The 21,480-nt window shown below is 37.5% G+C and overlaps 1 protein-coding gene across 2 annotated transcripts in view; it reads left to right on the top strand.

Annotated features, from left to right (window-relative positions):
- LOC122090891 (E3 ubiquitin-protein ligase PRT1-like) overlaps positions 1-19,346 on the top strand; it is a 27,758-nt gene extending 8,412 nt beyond the window's left edge. The window contains exons 4-7 of one of the 2 annotated variants that reach the window (XM_042660640.1): positions 15,142-15,462; positions 15,567-15,773; positions 16,927-17,045; positions 18,414-19,346. In XM_042660640.1, coding sequence (XP_042516574.1) covers positions 15,142-15,462; positions 15,567-15,773; positions 16,927-17,045; positions 18,414-18,866 — 1,100 coding nt within the window. In that variant the 3' untranslated portion in view covers positions 18,867-19,346. The remainder of the gene's footprint in view (positions 1-15,141; positions 15,463-15,566; positions 15,774-16,926; positions 17,046-18,413) is intronic. The other variant, XM_042660641.1, reaches the window with a different exon arrangement.
- Positions 19,347-21,480: the final 2,134 nt, after the last annotated feature.

Here is a 21,480-nt window from a genome sequence, read left to right as displayed (position 1 = left end):
AAAAAAAAAAAAAAAAGACCATGATGTAGATCACAAGAACAAGGCCCCAAAACCAGTCCAGACCGGTTGTAGGATGCAACTGCTTTGGGAGGCAGCCTGGTCTGGTGTGGCTTGGTTCTTGATTGGTTGCATGGAGAACTGAAGAAGATTCCTTCCTGATTTGTGGGACCATGTTAACTGGATAAAGACAAGATTGAATGTCAATATTGCTTCCGTGGAGGATTTCCTTTCAAGGCAAATTGAGCTGATTTGTAGGAAGCTTTCCCGAATTTCAAGTGGGCCCCATGACCAAATCATGGAGGAGTGTGACAGCTTTAAGTAGTACTAAAATTTAGGAAAGATTAGTCCTTGCGTGGGGGATTTCATTGATTAAATTTGTTTACTATTTTATTGGATGCTTTATGCATTTAGTAGTTTTTATTCTTAGGACTTTCTATTTCAGCTAATTAGATAGATTTGATTTGATTTGTAATTAGTTTCCAATTAAGAATTCCTTTCCTTTTCATGCAAGGAAGGATCCAATTGCTGTAATCAAATTGATCATTATAAATAAAGGACAAGGCTGATTGACAGCCACAATTTAATGAAGAAAAAAGAAGTTGGTTTATTAAAAAAAAAAAAAACTGTGAGATGCAGTGAGATGAGAGACCTTGTGGGTGAGATGCCCTAGGGAAGAATGATAGGCTCGACCCAACCTATCCCCTTCGCCATCTATCTTCTTCTTCCCTTTCTCCTTTACTTTTTCTGTTTATTTCATAATCTTTAATTTTTGTTACTAGTTTCCTGCAACACCATCAATCTAGATTTCTGGACGGCAGGTTTCTTGGAGATTCTATTAGCTACTGGAATATCGATCCTACTGTAGGGTTGGTTCTTATATGAACCAACTCCTACGTTACGTCAGAATTCTGATTAAGATAAGCAAGTTGTTCTGATTGATGTTTTAAAATAATGTGTTTGTTACAAGTTGCAGGCGGATGACATATTGACATGCATTATTCAAAAGAAATAGCAGAACTACCTCTTCAAGTTGGCCTCATCCAGCTTTTCTATTGAAGTTAGAACTCCAAAATATCCATGTGGGATGATGAAGGTTGTGAATGAAACTTAGCATCTTTGATATGATACAACTCAACTCAGCTTTATCTCGACTAAATGAGGTTGGCAACATGGATCCTTTTTCACCAATCAGCTCTATTCAAAGCCATATTTGTTACCAATTGTAAGCTATGCATGTCTTTCCTTACCACTTCTCTTGGAGTCATTTTAGGCCTATCCCTGGTTCTGTTAGCTCCTTATGTTTGAATCAAAGCTCCGTAAATCTGAATCAAATCACCCCTCCGTATTGGAGCATTCAAAGGCCTCTGTTGTTTATCTCAATGCCACCTCAAACGACTTTCTCACAACTTATCATGTATCGCAACTAATCCTAAATTAGCTCCAATTTGTTCATTCCTTAATTTATTCTTTCTAGTTTTGCTAACTATCCATATCAACATCCTTATTTCAGCTACACTAAGTTTATATATATATATATATATATATGTTGTTTCTTCACTGTGTAGCATTCAACTCCATACATCTTTTTTGTTGTTTAAATGTCCTATAAAAATTTCCTCTGAGCTTTAAATACATTGATCACACAACACTCTGGATGCCCCATCCACTTCATCCATCCTGTTTTAATTCTTTGTGTAATATTGTCCTCTATTTTTTCTTCTTTGTTTATAATTGACCTTATGTACCTAAAATTTTTTTTCACTTTGTAGTATCTCACCATCATTAATTTTCACCATCTCACTTTCAGTCTTTTTGTTATGAAAGTTGCAGATCATATACTCTGTTTTTGTTCTACTTATCTTAAAACCTTTTGATTCCAAGGTTGATCTCCATAATTTATCCACCCAATCCAACTTGGTATTTATCCATGCTTTTGCTTTATCCACAATAGCAATATTATCAATAAAAGCATACATGAAAGGATTTGACCTTGAATGTCTCTAATCAACTTGTCTATGATTAGCCGCAAACAATTATAGGCTCAAAGCTGATCCTTGATTCAATCCAATTGTAATTGGGAATTAATGACTGCCTCCTACAATTCTTACACTAGTCACCACACTTTTATACATATGTTTATCTATGCCCACTTATTTACTCGAAACACTTTTCTTCTCTAATTCTTGCCAAATTAACTCTCTAGGGACTCCATCATATGCTTTTTCTAACTCAATAAAGACCATACGGAGTTCCTTTTTATATTCTCCATATTGTTCCATTAGTCTCATAAATAAATAAATAGCTTCTGTGGTTGATCTTTTTAGCATAAAACCGAATTGGTTATCTGAAATATTATTATTATTATTTTGTCTTCGGCTGGTTTTCATTACTCTCTCCCGCATAATTTCGGAATATAACTCTTAAATTGTATTCCTCTATAGTGATTATAGCTTTGAATGTCACATTTATTTTTAAATTGGAACCACAATGCTTCTCCTCTATTTATGGTTTTTCATGTGCCCATAATCTTGTTAAACCACTTAATTAACCAAGTTATTCCACAAGTTCCTAAGCTCTTCCACACCTCTATTGAAATACCAACTAAACCCATTCCATTGCCTATTTTCATCTTCTTTAAAGCTTCCTTTACTTCACACAACCTAATTTTTCGTATTTTATTTAAGACTTGTGGTTTCTTGATTGTCATTGCAACCTTCTAAGACATTATTACTTTGTATTGTTTTCATTTAGTAAGTTAGAGAAATAGTATGTCCATCTCTCTACAATATCCTGATCACTTATTAGTACTTTATCATATTCACTTTAAATGCAGCTAATGAGTGGTTGAAATCTCTTCTCTTCCTTTCCTTCATTTTAGCTAATTTATAAATATCTTTTCCCCCTTCCTTTGTGCCCAAATTGTTATTAAGATCCTTATATTTGTTAGTCCTTGATTTTACTACTATCTATCTTAGCTTCATTTCTAGAAAGTTTATATCTTTTTAAATCCTCTTCATCTTTAGCCCTTTTCGAAGTCTTAAAAATAGATTTCTTACCTTAATGGTTGATTGAACTTCGTCAACCCACCACTCAGTTTCCATATATGAATGTTATTTTCCTTTATATTCTCCTAGAACTTCTTTTGCAACATTCTTAATATAAGTAGCCGTCTTGTTTCACATCATATTAGTGTCTCCATCAAAGTCCCACCTTCCCTGTTTTACTAATTTAAATTTTTTTCAAGTTTTCTCCTTTTTAGCTCTGCCATTTTATCCTAGGGCAAATAATTTCACATTTCCTACGATTTAGTGTTTTAAAACGTCTATGACCATTAATTTATGTTGTGTTGTTAAGCTCTACCTCAATCCTTCTACTTAGAAAGAAATCTCTTTGGCTACTATTTTGCCCATTTTTTAAGGTTATTAAATATTCTTCTTTTTTTAAAGCATGTGTTTACTATTAAGAAATCATAAGCCACAACAAATTCCAAAACTGAAGTCCCCTCATTCCTCTCTCCAATATCATATCCGCCATTAATTCCTTCATATCCTCTACTTTCTTTTCCAACTTGTCCATTTACCTTTTCTCTTTGACTAATTCATTGAACAAATCTACCCATATGTTCCCAAAATTATTTCTTAACATTTTCATCCAATCTTATTTGGGGGCATAACTTTGTAAGCACTAATTATATTGATTGCCTCTTTTCCTAACACAAGTTTTATGGATGCTGTCTTATCACCAATTCTCTTGACATCCACAACATTATTTTTGTAAGTCTTTATCTACTACTATTCCCACCCCACTTCTATTATTTTTATTCATAGCATATCAAAGTTTATAAATGTAAATTAGAAGAAGAAGAAGAAAAGGAAAAAGAGAGAGAAGAGAGATGGCTGTAACTTTTGGGAGTCACAACCGTATGTTGAAACTCCTACTTCATTCAATATAAATAATGTCATAACCCTACAAGGGTATAAAAGGAAATACACCACCAATAAGACAAAGACAGCCAAAAAGCAAGGGGGAGAGAGATTCTCTTTCCCTCTCCCTCCCCCTCACTCGAAACTTTTAACACTAGCTGAAGCATAGATGTTAATCATATCGAAATTTTTACAAATATAATCCACTCTACCACTTCCAAGAGACTTAGTAAAAATATCTGCAAGTTGCTCTCCTGTGCTCATGATCTGTAGAAATAACTCTGTGCTCTCCTGTGCATGATCTGTAGAAATAACTCTTTGCTGTAACATTCCTTGAACAAAGTGGCAATTAACCTCAATATGTTTCCTTCCTCTCATGAAAAACTGGATTTGATTCAATATGAATAGCGTCCTGGTTATCACACCATAGCTGCATGGGAGATGCGCTCTCAAACCCAAGTTAGGTGAACAACTACTTCATCCACATCAACTCATAAGTGACATGTGCCATGGCTCGATACTCAGACTTTGCGCTAGACTTAGCGACAATAGTTTGCTTCTTACTCTTCCAAGACACCAGGTTTCCCCCAACGAAAGTAGAATACCCAGTAGTTGATCGCCTATCAATAGGAGATCCAGCCCAGTCAACATCACTCAAGCGTTCAACATGTCCATGTCCATTATCAAAGTATAACAATCCATGACCTGGAGCTATTTTGAGATATCTCAGAATCCGAACTATGGCATCGGAATGGGACGTGCGAGGAGAGGACAAAAACTGACTCACAACATTGACAGGAAAGGCAATGTCATGGATCACCTAAAAGATCACCACTGTCAGTTGTAAGTTTTACATTGGGTTCCATAGGAGTATCCAGAGGCTTGGACCCTAACATCTTAGTCTTTGTAAGCAAATCCAAGGCCTCTGAGAAACATAAATACCTTTCCTTCAATAACCAAAAAGTATTTTAACCTTCACATATCCTTAGTTTGAATTTTTGTTTTAGGTGAACCTTCAAGCACTGGATACCCTCAACATCATCACCTATGATAACAATATTGATGCAAATTTAGTTGCACTTACCTGATTGGACTAGCATGACCGGATTTGGAAGCCAAGAGCCAAGAAGAACCAGTTCAGCCCAAGTTTTTGGTCCAACAAGGGTTGGAAGTAGTTTAGTTTAATATTAAGTCTGTTATTTTCTCAAGTTTGTTTTGGGTAGGATACGTATGAGATAGAGAAGTAGGAGTCTTATTATTTTCTTTAAATACTTGCATATACTCAATGTTTTGGACAGAGCGAATTTTATTTTAAAATTAGTTGAATTTGTGCGTTGTGTGTGATCCCTTTCCCCCTCTTTAGCGATTTTCCCCTTCTTCCCTAAGGCTACCCCATCAATTTGGTATCAAAGCCAAAGATCCCCATTCCCTTTCTTCCTTCCATCTTGTTCTTCCCTCCATCTTGTTCTTCCCTTCCCCATTCACTGTTTGGTTCTACCGAGACTGAGAACAAAAAAAAAAAGAAGAGTATTCGACGAAGAGAAGAAGCAGCAGGAAACAGAGAATAGAAGACGACGACGAGAGGCAGAACAAAACCAGAGAATAAAAAAAACCCCACGTCACTTTCTATCTAGCGACTTCGATCGACTCCTCTAGGGTCTTGTACTTCCGCCGGCAGCAACCAGCAAGAGAACAGAAGAAGAAAAAAAAAGAGATAGAAACAGAAAACAGAAGGAGGAGAGAAGAAAGAACAGAAGAAGAGGAGGAGAGAGGAGATAGCAAGAAAGAGAGAGAATCATACCTGGATTTACGCCGCTCATCGGAAGTCGGCCCTATCTCTATTGCTGATATAAATTGACTCCAACTCTCCAATGTCTTCAAGGAGAGATACTACCCCCTCTTTTGTCGGTAACATAAACCCCACCCACAACCTTTCTCTTTTACTTCTCTTGTATTCTGATTTTCCCACTTTGCCCCCTCTTTATCCTTTAATTCTTTTTAGCCCATATTTTTCCTTAATTCCAATTATACCTCTGCCCCACACGTGATACACCCTTTGTGGTTTAAATTGAATTTCAAGTAATTACAATTCTGCCATACCTGCACAAAAAAAAAAAGAGTTAATTTACCCATTCTGCCATTGCTCTTTAAACCCCCTTTATTTACTATTTTGCCATCATACTTGAGTGTAATCTTGTCTATCTCCACCATGGTAGCTAATAGTGAAGTTGTTTAACAGCTGAACTCCTATAAGGGAGAAATTGATGCAAAATTTGAAGCTCTCACTACCAATGTCACTTTCCTTAAGACAATGATGAAATCTATGTAAGTTTCTATGAGATCCATGTAAGCTTTTATTGATCGTTTGGTGGTAGCAGATAGAGGAAAGAGTCCCATCCAATCTGGGGATTCCTCTAACACCACTCCACAGGATCCGTCACTACCACTACCACTACTGCCACCACATCATACACCGCCACCACCACCTCCACCACCATATGGAACTAGTAGATATGATGATGGAGCAGAAAAAGCAGCAAGATTGGATGTCCTTGATTTTTATGGAGACAACAATCCAGATTTATACCTTGACTGGATTCACAGTTTAGAGGCATTCTTCAGATGGTACGGGTTGACTGAGGCCCGAAAGATCCTATTTGTAAAGGGCAAACTGAAAGGCACGGCCCAAATTTGGTGGATCAAGCAACAGCAACAGAACCAAACCTGAGGCATTGGTTTAGTCACTACTTGGGCTGAAATGCATGAAGTCATAAAACCGGATATTCTTGCCTTCTGATTACAAGCAACGCATACATCTCAGGTTTGCACAATTGAAACAAGAGAATTTGACCGTTGAAGAGTATGTTGCTAGATTTTATTATTTAGCCACTCGTTCTGATTTTGAGTGGGATGAAGAAGTATTGGTAGCACAATTTCACAATGGTTTTCACCCTCAACTTGATGCTGCCCTTGTCTCTAGCCAACTGCCTATAATGGAAGATGTTATACAAGTAGCATATCAGGTTGAGGAAAGTCTGAAACACTCATACAATCGGAGGCCATTTACAGATGCTTTTCCTAGAGGTCCTAGTTCTATTCAACCACAGTCATCTCCACAAGAAAAGTCCATCAGCAGACCATAGGCTAGTGCTTCATCTATGGCATCTTCACGACCCAGCCGGCCGTATTCTCCACCTCGACGCGATTCAAACATGTCATCTTCACGGCCTAATCATCCATACTCCTCACCTCAGCGTGGTTATGAATGGAACTTAGTATTTTCAAAGGAGGCTATTCAATGTTTCCAATGCAAGGGGTATAGGCATTGAGATAATCAATGTCCTAACCGGTTGCTAGCATACATCGACAGGGATAATTTTATACACTATATACCAGAAGAGCAACCAAAAACAGGACCAGTAAATCTGGAGGTTGAATGCAATCGTGAGCCTAATGAGCTTAATGATGGTGATAGTGATGGTGAGCTCAACCATTCTATGTGATCCATCCTCTTTTGACTACACAGAAGATTCCTGAGGAGGACGATTGGCTTCGTAACAATATCTTTCAAACAAGGGTGCGATGCAATGACAGTTTGTGTAATATGGTGATTGACCCTGGCAATTGTACCAATGTTGTTGCTAAAGATGCTGTTCGCAAGTTGGGTCTGAAAACTGAGCCTCATCCGAAGCCCTACAAGGTTAGGTGGGTGAAGAACAATAATCTGAAAATTCATAAAAGGTGTTTGCTCACGTATTCCATTGGTGGACTGATTGATCAGGTTCAGTGTGATGTTCTCCCTTTGAAAGTCTGTCACATTCTTCTAGGGCGCCCATGGTTATTCGACAAGAAAGCCAAGCACTGTGGATATGAGAATACATATTCTTTCAACATGGTGGCTTTGAGATGAAGTTCCTTCCAACAAAGGATCTTTCCCCTCTCAAGCTCAAGAGGACAGATGGTACTTTTCTCATCAAGCGCATCGACTCTGATGGCATTCTTAGACCTCATCCAAACTTGACAGATTTTCAGAGGAGTGATGTAGACACTACTCCTGCATTAAGGAGAGTTGATGCAGATATAGCTACATAACTGGCTTTGGAAGCCAAGAACCTAGAAGAACCGGTCCAGCCCAGGTTTTTGGTCTAACAAGGGTTGGAAGTAGTTTAGTTTAATATTAAGTCTTTTATTTTCTCAAGTTTGTTTTGGGTAGGATACGTATGAGATAGAGAAGTAGGAGTCTTATTGTTTTCTTTTAAATACTTACATATACTCAATGTTTTGGACAGAGTAAATTTTATTTTAGAATTAGTTGAATTTGTACGTTGTGTGTGATCCCCTTTTCCCTCTTTATGCGATTTACCCTTTCTTCCCTAAAGTTACCCCATCAAATATCCTCAACATAAACAACAAGGAATATCCTTCCCACATCAGATCGCTTATAAAAAACCGGGTGATCATTGTCACATCTCGACAATCCAAACTGAAGAACCACATTAGTAAATTGACCAAACCATGCCCGAGGAGACTACAAGGACTTATTGAGCTTGCACACCATCCCAGTCTGCCCTCGAGAAACAACCACAGAGGTTGCTCCATATAAACTTCCTCATGTAGATCACTATGACGAAACACATTCTTCACATCAATTTGATATAATGGTGAATGATGAGAAGTTGTAAGAGATATCAGAATACTAGCCGAGGCAAGTTTTACAACAAGAGAGAAAATGTCCACATAATCAACTTCATAAACCTGGGCATACCCTTTTTAACCAACCTTACCTTTAACCGAGCAAAAGAACCATCAGGGTTGACCTTAACCGCATACACCCAACGACAACCAATGAAAGACTTACCAAGAGGTAAGGGGACAAGATCCCAAGTCTGATTTTCCTCCAAGACCAATAATTCTTCCTCCACAGCTGTTCTCCAACCAAGAATAGACAATGCCTCTACAGCAAACGTAGGAACAAGATGATTAGAAAAAGTAAAAAGATAAGAATGAAAAGAATGTGATAAACCAAAAGAGGAAACAAAATTAGAAATGGAATGTTGTGTGCAAAACCTAACACTCTTACTCTGAGCAATCGTAGAATTAAGATCAGAAATAAGGATACCTGACCAAGGATTAAAGTATCGGTATCGTTCACCGTATCGGTCGACCAGAATTAAGATATGTATCGGAGGGTATCGTATCTTGTCGGAGATACGCTAAAGATATGCACATAAATGGATATGAAACACCTTTTTAAATACTTTTGCATAAAAAAATTGTTAAAAAAAGATATTGATAACGTGTATTATGCATAAACACTAAATTGAGGGTATCGTACTAAGAATTCAAGGTTTGTAGTTGTCCCATAAATGTAAAATCCTTGTTCTCAACCTTGATTTCCACTTTAGTTAGAGAGAAATATAGCTGGCAGCAACTTTGGAACAAAAACCCCTCAAAAAATTATGTTTTCTGAAAAATACCCATCTTGGTCATTATATGACCGTAGTGCACTGTATCGGTACATACCGATACTCACCGATACGTTCCAATACATACCGATACGTACTGATACTCATCAATACGTATCGATTGATACATACAAATACTTACCGATACTTACCGATACATACCAAAACGAATATTTCACCTCGATTTTATATTTTCCATAGAGTATCAGTTCGTATCGATAGTGTATTGGTGCATATCGATATGTATCGTAAGATATATATCGATACGAAAGGATTTTAAAAATTCCATGTATCGTATCAGTGTGTATCGTATCGGTCTGCTAAATTTAAGATACGTATCAGAGGGTATCGTATCGGTATCGGAGATACTTTAAACCATGGTACCTGACTCAGGATCTGCTGATGAAGACGATGAGGTAGGCAGTATAGAAGCAAGGGGTTCTATCTTCCAGACAACGACGAGTATAAACCCGAACAACTGGTGAAGGAGTTGGTGGGGTTGCAATAGTTGAAACTTGTGGAACTCAGTAATAAACGATATAAATGGGAATATCATCATCCAACGCAGACATAACAAATGACTCATCCGGATAAGAGGTGGACTCAAAGAAAGATAAATCAACAGTAACTTTGCAATTTAGGAGAGTAGCATTTATATACTTTTTGGGTATGCGAGTAACCCAGAAATATACATTTAAGAGTTCTAGAATCTAACTTGGATAACACTAGACGAGGGAAAACAAAAACATGTGGAGGGAGAACAAACAAAGGATCAAAAGGAAACAACAAAGAATGAGGAATACCACCACGTAAAACGGAGAAGGCATGCGATTAATAAGATAGCATGTAGTTAAAACAACATCAACCCAAAAAGACTTGGCCACCTCCATCAAATGTCTGTTCTTCCTTTCAGCAACTCTATTGAAAAGAGGGGACACGGAACTCCGCCTTAGGAAGCAAGGTCCCGTGATCATACCTTCGTTGTTGCACCTAACTTCTTGGGGCCACCGCACAAGAGTTTTCGTCTCGGACTGACCCGGTCCTATGTAAGCAGTATCACAGTGACCCTAGGGATTAGTCAGGTCAAAGATCCGGACACCTTGGGCATTAAAAAAAAAAACTCTGTTTTGTTTAGGTGTGTCTGAACAGGAAGACTGATGAACCATACCACGTTTAGCCATAAATTTAGAAAAGGGAACAGAAAAATATTCTTTAGGATTATCACTACGTAAGATTTTGATAGACAAGCCAAACGGAGTTTGGATTTCAGTAACAAAAGCATAAAAAATGGAAAACAACTCAAAACGATACTTCTTAAATAAATCCAATTAACTTTGGAGTCATCAACAAACATAAAAAAATACACAAACCCAATTTAGATGTAATAAGACAAGGACCCCATACATCATAATGAACTAAAGCAAAAGAGTGCATTGACCATTTATTGACCCAATGGAGATAGCTCACACGATGAAGCTTCCCAAACTGACAAGTCCCAAACTCTAAACTAGAAACATAACTAAAACGAGGATCAAGCCATTTAGACTCTGCAAAGATGGATGACCCAGGCGGCAGTGAACTTGATGAGGAGACAGAACACTTGAACAAGCAACTGAAGGAGAATCATTTTCAAGAAGACACAACCCCCCCGTTTTATGACCTCTACCAATCATCTTTTTCATAAGATCCTAAAAAACACAAGACTCAAATAAAAAGTAAAAAGGTTATAGAACAATTGTAAGTACGTGTAAGTTTGTTTTCAGTTAAATGATTAAAATGAAACTGCGGCAAATGGACTGATGATAAGAACAAAGAAGAAGAATTGGGATGAATTGTCCCAGTGCCATTAACATGAATCAGAGAACCATTAGCTAAAGCGACATTGGAAGGCGATTTCTGAAAGGAGGAAAATACACTTGAAACACTAGGCATGTGATCTGAAGCACCTGATTCAATGATCCAGGGACGAGAAGAAGATAGACATGCAGTGGCATTACTTGTTTGGACAAAAGTAGAAGTGGAGGACTGAGAAGTCTGAAACTAATTGTATTGTACATAATTCTTCGTCTGTCATCATATCCATCTTCCCCTTAGATGGCCCAGGTGGAGTGGTGGTTTCAGTATTTGCTGTTGAATTAGCGAACTGCTTTTGAGAAGACTTGCCATGAAATTTCCATAAAAAATGTTAGATATGCTTTGGTTTGCCACAATGATGGCACATATGTATTGTTCCTGAACTGTTTGAAGGTGTGGAATTACCAGCATCTTTCCCTTTGCTATATCCATTGATAGTACCATGTAAACTACCATGACCATTGTTCTGAGACACAAGAGTTGAGCTATCCATAGGTGTAGAATCATGAGTACTCTCGCGAGATACTCGTAAGACACAAGAGAAAGTATCTGCGAGAGATGCCACCTTGTCTCCCCCAAGAACAAACAGGGTGAAATTGTTCCAAGACCACCCAAAAAGCTAATAACTGCAAGTTGCTTCCTCTGGTTCTGCATCTGCTGCATGTCACCACTATTAGGAAATAGTGAATTCAATTATTCACACATCCTCTTAAAATCAACAAAATATTGGGTCAACCGAAGACCCTTCTGATCAACTCGATAATAGTCCTCAGATAACTTATAGATGCGGGAGAGATTGTTTTGTCTAGAGTATAGAAAATTTAGATATTTTTGTTCTGCCCAGAGTACAGAACATTTAGATATTCTCATAACTCCTTCACAGGATCAATATGGGTGACAAGATTGACAATGGAATACTCTATAGAATTCAGAAGCTGTCTTAGAATTCGTGCACCAATGGTATCCCATGTAGTATCTGTATTAGGCTTCATCTTTGTAAGATGATCCTGTTGATCACGGCCCGTTAGAAGACTCAAAACTAATTGCACAATTTTCTTCCATTGTTGAAAATTGGCAACCCCTGCAAGTTTCTTCTCTGTGATTCTATGAGAGGATGAGGATACAACCTCAGTCACGATGCTCTTTGCTTTAGCCATTGATGTGAAGAAAACAACAAGCAATTGTCCACAAAACCTTGCAAAACGTCGATCTCAGGAACCCTGTTCCAGAGAAAATCAATAATCCTACTCCAGAGAAAAATCAATCCACAAGAAATTGATCCAACAACCATTCAATCCCAACAAAGTAACTTTTCAACAGAGATCAATCAATCTCCCAAAACCCTGACAAAGCTGATCCACAAAATACTTGGCCAAAGTTGATTTTCCACAGAACCCTAACAAAAATCAATTTTGCCAAAACCCTACCAAAATCGATTTCTCCAAAATATTGAACTCTGGACTTCAATCTCTAATCCAAAAATCAGTAATCACAAATGAGACCTAGTTCTTAAGGCTGTTCATGAACTATTCTCTAGAAGTCAAAAAACAGCATAGGGTGTTGCGCCCCTTTCAAAGGGAAATTGAAAGAAACTTCAAAACAAGATTCTTGATGGTTCATCACTACTGATTGAAGAAGGAACTTGTGTTGATGAGAACTTGTAATAACTGTATTAGTCCTAAGGATCTTGTTCTGATACCATGTAAATTAGAAGAAGAAAAGGGCAAAGGGAAAAGAGAGAAGAGAGATGGTTGTAACCGTGCCAAGGTTTGAAATCTCATCTCGTTTTGGTGTTTCGATGGGTTCAAAATCACCAACTCGACGAGATCTCAGCGAGTTGGTGTATTTTTTTTGACTCGGTTGGCTGTTTCGGTGGTCAAACGGTCATATTTTGACTTGAAACTTGGTGGGCAGTTTGTTTTAAGGTTAATAAACATGCTTAGAATATAAATTTGCAGAAATATTAGGGTGTCATTGTTTTAGAGTTGCACCCTTGTTTAGCAGCAACCGTCGAACTGTTTTGGAGATTTTACCTGCTTCATTGCTAGAACAAGGTATGATATGATAGTAAAACAAATAAATAATGCATCTAACCCATGATCAAAACATACATCAACATTGATTAACTAATATTTAGAGTACTAGAGTAATATACTATGTAACTCCCTAATTCACAAGTCTCAACTAAATTCATCCACTGAGCATATTATTTTTCTAATTTTTTGAAAATTAAAATAAATAAGCATCGACTGAAAAAAAAAATTCACTCTGATAGAGCCGTAGAACAACCAATGGTGAGTAATATATATTTGACTTCCATCAAAGGTATATTTATCATAAAAAGTAACAATTTATGTTAATGAAAAATGCATTTTTAAACTGGAAAAATAAAAAAAATATTTATGTAGCAAAAAAAATTTCGACTCTGTGAGGTCATAGACCGGCCTGTAGTGTCTAACATATAAAAAATCTAGCTCCATCCAACATATATTTATGTACGATTACAAAAAAAAAAAGATTTGGAGAAAGAACTTTACCTTTCCTAAGCTTGGAATGTGTTAATCTTGTTGTAGGAGTGATTTGGAAGGCAACATGTGATGATGTGGCTAATTAGAGCCAATAGGGTGACTTTGTGTTCAAAATGCAAGATGGAACCGAGATTTAACCGAGACAGGGGAGACAAAGTTGAACTCACTGAAATGAGGTATTTATAAGCCGTTGAACTCACTGAAATGACGTATTTATAAGCCTTAGAATGTAACATTTCGGTATCTCACCGAGACGATACCGATATCTCGGCCGAAATACTGAAATTTTGACCGAGACCATGTACAAAGTGTATTTCGTAGCCTATCTCATCTCGACAAAAAAAATCACGAAATAACCGAGATCTTGGCAAGAATTTTAACCATGAAGGTTGCGACTCCCACTTCATTCAATATAAATAATGTCATTACCTTACAAGGGCATAAAAGGAAATACACCATCAACAAGACAAAAGGTAGCCAAAAAGCAGGGAGAGAAAATCGTGATTAGCGCTAATCCTGATAGACTCTTTCTCCCTCCCCCTCACTCAGCACTTCTATGAGTAATCATCTAATTCCTTAGCTTTTTACCCTTCCATGTAGTCTCTTGTGTGTGACTATGTTAATTCTTCTTCATCTTCTCATTATATCTGTCAAGTTTAAACTCTTTCCCATTAAAGTTCCTAATGTTCCAAGATGCTAATCTAATTCTATGCATTTGGAGTAGCTTCTTTACCCGCACTCGTCCATGGTGCGAGAACCCTTGCCAACTTGTCACTGCAACCAGGTGCCGAAACGGTGCATTGCTTACAGTACCCTAGACACCCTTGCTCACTATTCACTATGTCCAGGTCATAGTACAGGGCGTCGCTTCTGGGGGATGCCCTAGCATAAGGTTGAAAGTAATGAACTATTTATAGAAAGGAGAGTTGCATGCACAATTCAATGACTTTCCTTCACCCTCTTTCATTGTGAAGGAATAGTCACTTCATCTCATGGTTTCAGAATCCGCTCAAAATATTTTGATTCAACTAAGCACCATTATTGACACCATTTTATCTACTGAAACTATGTAAATTTGGTTGAAATCCATGAAACATTTTGGATTATGCCATGATTAGAATCAAGTTTGATCCATTGTCTTTGCAGGGGACCCATCAGGTTTTTTATTTTTATTTTTGGTGAAAGAAAAAGCATAAGTAGGTTAATCATTCATTAATTCTATATTATTAATTACTACTGCACCACCAAGAGCACTTTTTATGAAACATATGATGTTTTGGTTCTTGTCGAAATTGTAATTTATAGTTGCATTTGATTACTTAGTTTTGATGGCACTCTATGATTTATATCATCAGTCTTTGAACGTTACAGAAGAAGAAAAGAAAATTGGCGACTTCTCTCCCCAGATTGATGACCATTTTTGCGGATCGCAAATTAATAAAGAACTGTATCTCCTCAGTAATCCTCCACATTCTTCCACCAGTTCTCAGACAGACTTATACTCGGACAGTTTTTCCACAACCATCTGTGGTAACACTTCTGAATTGGACACTGTAACCACTAAAAAGTTAGCTGGTGAAGAAAATGAACAAAATCGGATTGCAACATGCAAGCAGGTTTCGGTCTCTGATGTACTATGTGCTGTGTGCAAGCAACTGCTTTTTCGACCTGCAGTTCTTAACTGTGGCCATGGTATTCTTTTGAATTGTAATTTGTCATGGAAACTACTTTCAAGACATGTTGCATTAGGAAATCCAAATTAGTGCGTGCTCATTTTGATGTTTCTTTCTCTGCAGTATATTGTGAATCCTGTATTGTTACTCTTGGGGTTGAGTTTCCTACGTGTCAATTTTGTCAACGTATCCATCCAAAAGGGTTGCCAAAAGTATGTTTGGATTTTGATCATTTCTTGGAGGGACAATTCCCCAAAGAATATGAGCTGAGGAAAGAGGCAGTTCATTCTTATCAAAGTGGAAGTACATCAGCCTGTATGTTTCAACCATGTAATGTGGTTTCTTTCTTTGATTGATTGTTCTTGGTATAATTTATTTTGAATGATCTATACATGGATACATTGCACATAATTGTTCTTGTTCTTGGTAATTTTTTTAATTCAGATTAGTTAACCACAAGGAACATCTGAATAAAAGTTTAGAAGATCCTGGTTGTTTTGGAAAAAGGGTTCCTAAAAGTCTTTTGTAGGAACGCATTCACACACACACACACACACACACCCTCCCTATAGAGCTTAATGGTCAAAAAAGAAAAATATAATATAAAACAAGTAAATAAACCAGTTTCCAAAGTACCCCTATTACATAAATTCTAGCACTCCCCCTCAAGCTGATGCATTTCCAGCTTGCACAGAAACTATCTATAAAATTACAAAATAGAAAAAATGTCTGGATTGTCCTCTTTCAACAATTCAAGCACCAATCCCCTTCTGGCTTCTGTCGTCATCAGTAATGGTATATTTTAAGGTCCTTAACTCTACTGCTGCAGTCTTCCTCTTTATTAAGGTTGCTACATAGTTCACAGGGTGCCCTCAGGTGGGATCTTGACTTTTTTGATAATTCAGGTGGAATTTAAAAATTGTAAGTTGGATACATATGGTCTGGGGAAAAATAGATATTCCAGCAAAAATTTTGATTATAAAACTCAGTGGCAGATGTTCCATGTAACCCCCCCCCCAAGGGTTGTCTAAGTTTCTAATCTAAGCTGGTACTTCACATTTCTTTTTCTTTTTGTGGTGGTAGATAATAATTCACATTCCAATCCTAACTTTGAAGTAACTTCTGACTACTATTACTTGAAGAAATCAACTTGTAAATAAAAGAGTATGAACTAATAAGAATGAATTGTCCATGTTTTAATGAGATGCCCTCTTAATATCTGGAAATGTTTACCAAATATCCAGAGAAGTCATGATCTTACAGCTAGGAGATTGCTGACATTACTGCCAGATGTCATGACAATTCCATCTGCGCATAGCCCAAAAATCTCCTTGTTCTATCCTGCCGATGAAGAGATACCCATTATCTGTGTGCTACTGCTAGACTTTGCCACAAAAGAAATGCATTTGGTCTTTACTTGATTCTGCTTTCTTTTAAATGTAACACCTTTGTATCATTTACTAAAGCTGATGTGTGCTTTCAGCTGCAACACAAGGTGGAAAGCAAGATGTGAAGTTTTCGTTTTCGCCTAAAAACTTGTTTTTCCGGTGGAGAGAAAATAGGTCAAAAATTCATTTTGCAGTTGGTTGTGATTCTTGTGGGGTATGTGTTTAATATTCCTGTTGTTCTTTACATATAGTTTGATACCCATGTATGGCCAAAATCTGTTCTCATCAGCTTCATACTAGGTGCTTGCTTTTTATTTCAAGTTCCCTTTGTCCATCCTGTAATATGGCATTAATACCAAGTGCCTCTTGTATAGTTAATGTGAGTGTGGACTAGCATCTGTTGCATCATTTCCTTTCATTAAAAATTAACTATTTTGGAACCTGATAGGCACTGTATGGATATGATGTTGGTTCTTATATGGCACTAGTTCACCGTTGTATGTGTAGCATCTATTACAGTAAGTATATATTACTGCTTGCCGAATGTGGAAAGTGTTTAGTTTTGACTCTTCGGAATGACATAATTGATATTGTAATGTGAGGAGGAATTAGGAATTCCATCCCAAAAGAAACTGGAAAATGTATCTCTAACCCATATAGGAAAAGGAATCAGAAAAGAAATAGGGAAGATGCTAATTTCTTTTATATTTTCAGAATATCAATACTTAATAGATATTGCCGAAAGTATACCAAAACAGATCAGAATTGGACCACACTTGAAATGATTGCCCCACAGATCCTAGCATAAGATCTAGGTTAAAGAAGATAAAATTTCTCTCAATTGTAAGATGGTGTAACAGTTAAAGTGGTCCTCAGAACAGAAGACCCAAGATGGGTTTAGTGCAAGGTGATTTAACAGGGCTAATGGTTGTGTTGATCAGATGATAAAGATGAGAGCAGTGATGAATGAAGTAGGGTGCAACTTGGGCTGGGCCATGGCTTTTGAATATCTCCAACCTGGCCATGCCAACCTAACCTTGAGTTGGGAAATCAAACCTAGTCCAGTCTGGCCCTCTATAAGCTGGCACATGGATTGAAAATACAGCCCAATCCCCCCCCCACCAAAAAAACAAAGGGTCCCAAGCTTGGGCTCAGATTTTGTAGGCCCAGTTGGCAGAAAATACTTACAAAAGAAGTCAAATCAAGCACCAAATTCTGTTGGATCCCACATCGGCTGTGAGTGGGATCCTAATTCCATTCATATACCTGGTAGTACCTCTGTTTAGCTGACTAGTCTTTTTAAATGAAAATATAACATAGTATCAGAGCAGGTCCCACCGATCCTGCTGCGTGTCCCAATCCCACCTCTGTGCATCCACTTCATTCACTCTACGGTGGTTCTTAACCACCTACATGTGAGGGAGAGTGCTGGATCCCACATCAGCTGTGTGTGGGATCCTTATTCCATTCGTATACTTAGCAGTATGTCCACTTAACAGACTGGAATCTACTCTAATATGTTTTTTCCTATTCCCTGTAAAGGGCTTGGAAGTACTGAAAGTATGCTGGTTCATCCCTGCAGATGTTTCCTATAATTGGAGAGAGATACAGATGCAAAGATTGTGTGGAGAGAATAGGCTTTGATCTGTGTGGAGAATGTTATAATACTTGCTCCAAGCTTCCAGGCAGATTTAATCAACAGCACACACCTGAGCACAAGTTCGAGCTTATTCCAACAGAAAAAACACAAAACTGGATGCGGGGGGTGCTGGCAACACTATATGATGGTCGTTCTGCTTCTGTTCTCTCTGGTGATGCTTCGCCCGTTCCTTCTCATGGTGATGCTCTAGAAGTTCCAGAATATGTGTCTGTTGCTCCCATCAATTCCCATGACTCTCCAGAGGATCAGGAAGATGCTATGCCTGTTCCCCTGCTCTTTGGTCATGATCCAGAGGTTGCAGATAATGGTTCTGGCGCTCACACTCCTTCAGATGATGCTTCAGTGGATCCAGAAAGCCCTCATACCACCATCTAAAATTGTAAGTGAACTCAAACATGCTCTTTGAGTGTCTGGCTCTAAGGGAAATTATGTGTATGACTGATTTCTCACCCAGAACTTATTCTTGAATCATTGCCCTTGATGAAAAAATAAGCACAAGACATTGCACATTGGATTTCTCATTCCCTTTTTCCTTTTTACTCAAGACATTTAGTAAACAAAAGACACCTGCATGTTGGACATACTGCTTGTGATTGGTGTAACTTATATATAGATATCAGCCACGCTAGCCAAATCAGACCTGCATCATTACTTTGAGAAACCTGGATGTTAATGGTGGTTGGCTATTTGATACAGGATGGACAGTATTAGCCAAGTTCCAATGTCCAGGATTCTGTTACTGCATTTAAGTTTACTTCCGGCATCCTTCCAAGTTCCAACACTTCAATTATTTCCTCCAGTAATGTAGATATGGTTAATTATTTTGCCTTCTTATATATTGATTTGTTTTGGCTCTATAGATGTATTGTCCTTTGTTAGTTTTTTTTTTAGGGATTAGATTTCAATTAATATTATGTTTGTAGTCAGTTTTGCTTTATACAGTTTGCATACTTCCCACTACCTTTGTAAATCAAGTTACTATGCTGCTAATTCTTAGCTGGTGTATGTTAAAAGAAATGGTACTAATGAAAGAGCAACCCTCTCCCTTATGCATTATTTGGTCTGGATACAGTCTAGCCCTACTATTGTTACCCTTTTTGTTGTTATTTTCTGTGCCGTAGAATAAGAGACCCAGAAATGAAATGACAATTTTTTTTGGGGTGGTGGATTGTTGAGCCATCACTGCTGTGCCCTTAGTTATGAGATCAGGATGTGATATTCTTGAGTAATCTTGCACCATGATAACCTTTTCGGCTTTAGCTAGGCTCGGGCTTTCTGATGTCGGGTGGGGACTAAATCCAACTTGTATTGTACAGAATCTTAACGGCAAGGGATCAGCACATCAATACTGCTATCTAAACATGTATCCATTACTCACATACCTGTGCATATTCTTCACAGTAATGAGAACTTGCCTATGGTAATTGAAAACATGCTTTCAACATACAAAATTTTGTGTTCGTGACTTCGTGTGCTCTTTAAAAATCTAAACAAAATTTCTTCGTTAGCTGGAAAGCTAAGCAACTGTGATACTGGAATACTTTCCCCAATCCTCCCCCCTTTCTGTCACCAAAACCAGAACAGTAGATCAACGATGAAAACTGGAAAAAGGTAATATTTTGCTTTTGGTTTAGTTTTAGTGTTGCAGAAATGAAGGATAAAAAAACTGATTGAACTTCTGATCTCGCAGAAAGGAGGAGAAGGCATTATAGCAGGAAAAAAATTCGTCTGCAATTTCGATCTTGTACAATTCCGTGAAATACCACCTTCAGGGGGTGACACGTGTATTGATACCAATGCAATTGTCCATATCTGATTTAAATGCCTCTTCACTGATTTAATGTTTTATTAGTTGTACTAGATCTTGACCATTGTATTGGTATCAATACACGTGTCACCCCCTGAAGGTGGTATTGCACGGAATTGTACGAGATCGGAATTGCAGACGATTTCAACCCTTATAGCAGAGGGTTGGAGTCTTTGAAAGGACGAGTAGCAAAAGATGAACAAAAACAGCTAAATCTTTCTCATCATATATATATATATATATATTATTTGTTTAGGGTTTAGGGTCGGCTACAGGGATCCAATCAAAGGCAGAAAAAGAATGAAGGCATAAAAATCTGTAAAAAATCATCAAAATGGAGTCGGCTACATGGATTCTAGCCTTCCAATCAGAACTATTTTTGTTCATACTTGGAACAAGAACTAACCCATGTATGTATTTCCTCACTACTCCTGTGGTCATACAAAAATTGATACTTTCATACCATCTCCACCCCCGCAACCCAACCCAACCCAACAAAAAAAAGCCTTCACCTTGTGGAAGTTGGGTTAATATTATGTCTTTTTGTATTCTTTCTCTTTTCTTATTGATATTCTGTCCATTATGTATAACAAATGCTTTGCACTGAAGAATGGAAGTGAAGCATTTTAAGGTGGAGGTTGGGCAGGCCGTTAGTTTTTTCATGGTTGTACCATTGTTGGCAAACTAGTTTTTGACTAGGAAAACTAGGCTGAGTTTGGTCAAAAGATTAGAAACCTTGTCAAGAGTCATGGAGACTCGTTCTGTATTAGAAAATGACAAGACTGGGACCAACTGATACCGAGTTATTCAAGAGCCGTTTGTTTTGCCTGAGTCACAATAAAACGGTCGATTCTTGTCAAAAGTTTAAGTCGGCATTCTTGAATAGTTTTGAACTAAAATATATTATAATGAGGTTAAATGTTCAATGACCGAAGTCTTCTGTATTGAATCTAGCGACTATTGAGTGTATACATCTAAATTTTAATTAAAAAAACATGATTCATGACCATGACATCTCCAAGTCTGATTTTATCACTTTCATCCAAGAGACAATGAATGATGAGTTTCAAAATTTATTCTTTCTTGTCTCATTTATTTTATTTATTAATTATTTATTTGGATTGCTTGAGAAAGACTAGTATGGAAATAAGAGGGGGAAATTTGACATAACTCGCCTGATTT

The sequence above is a fragment of the Macadamia integrifolia genome, chromosome 10 (genome assembly GCF_013358625.1).
Source record: "Macadamia integrifolia cultivar HAES 741 chromosome 10, SCU_Mint_v3, whole genome shotgun sequence".
Taxonomy (NCBI): domain Eukaryota; kingdom Viridiplantae; phylum Streptophyta; class Magnoliopsida; order Proteales; family Proteaceae; genus Macadamia; species Macadamia integrifolia.
The sequence above is the reverse complement of the archived record's forward strand: the minus strand, read 5'-3'. Positions and strand labels throughout refer to the sequence as shown.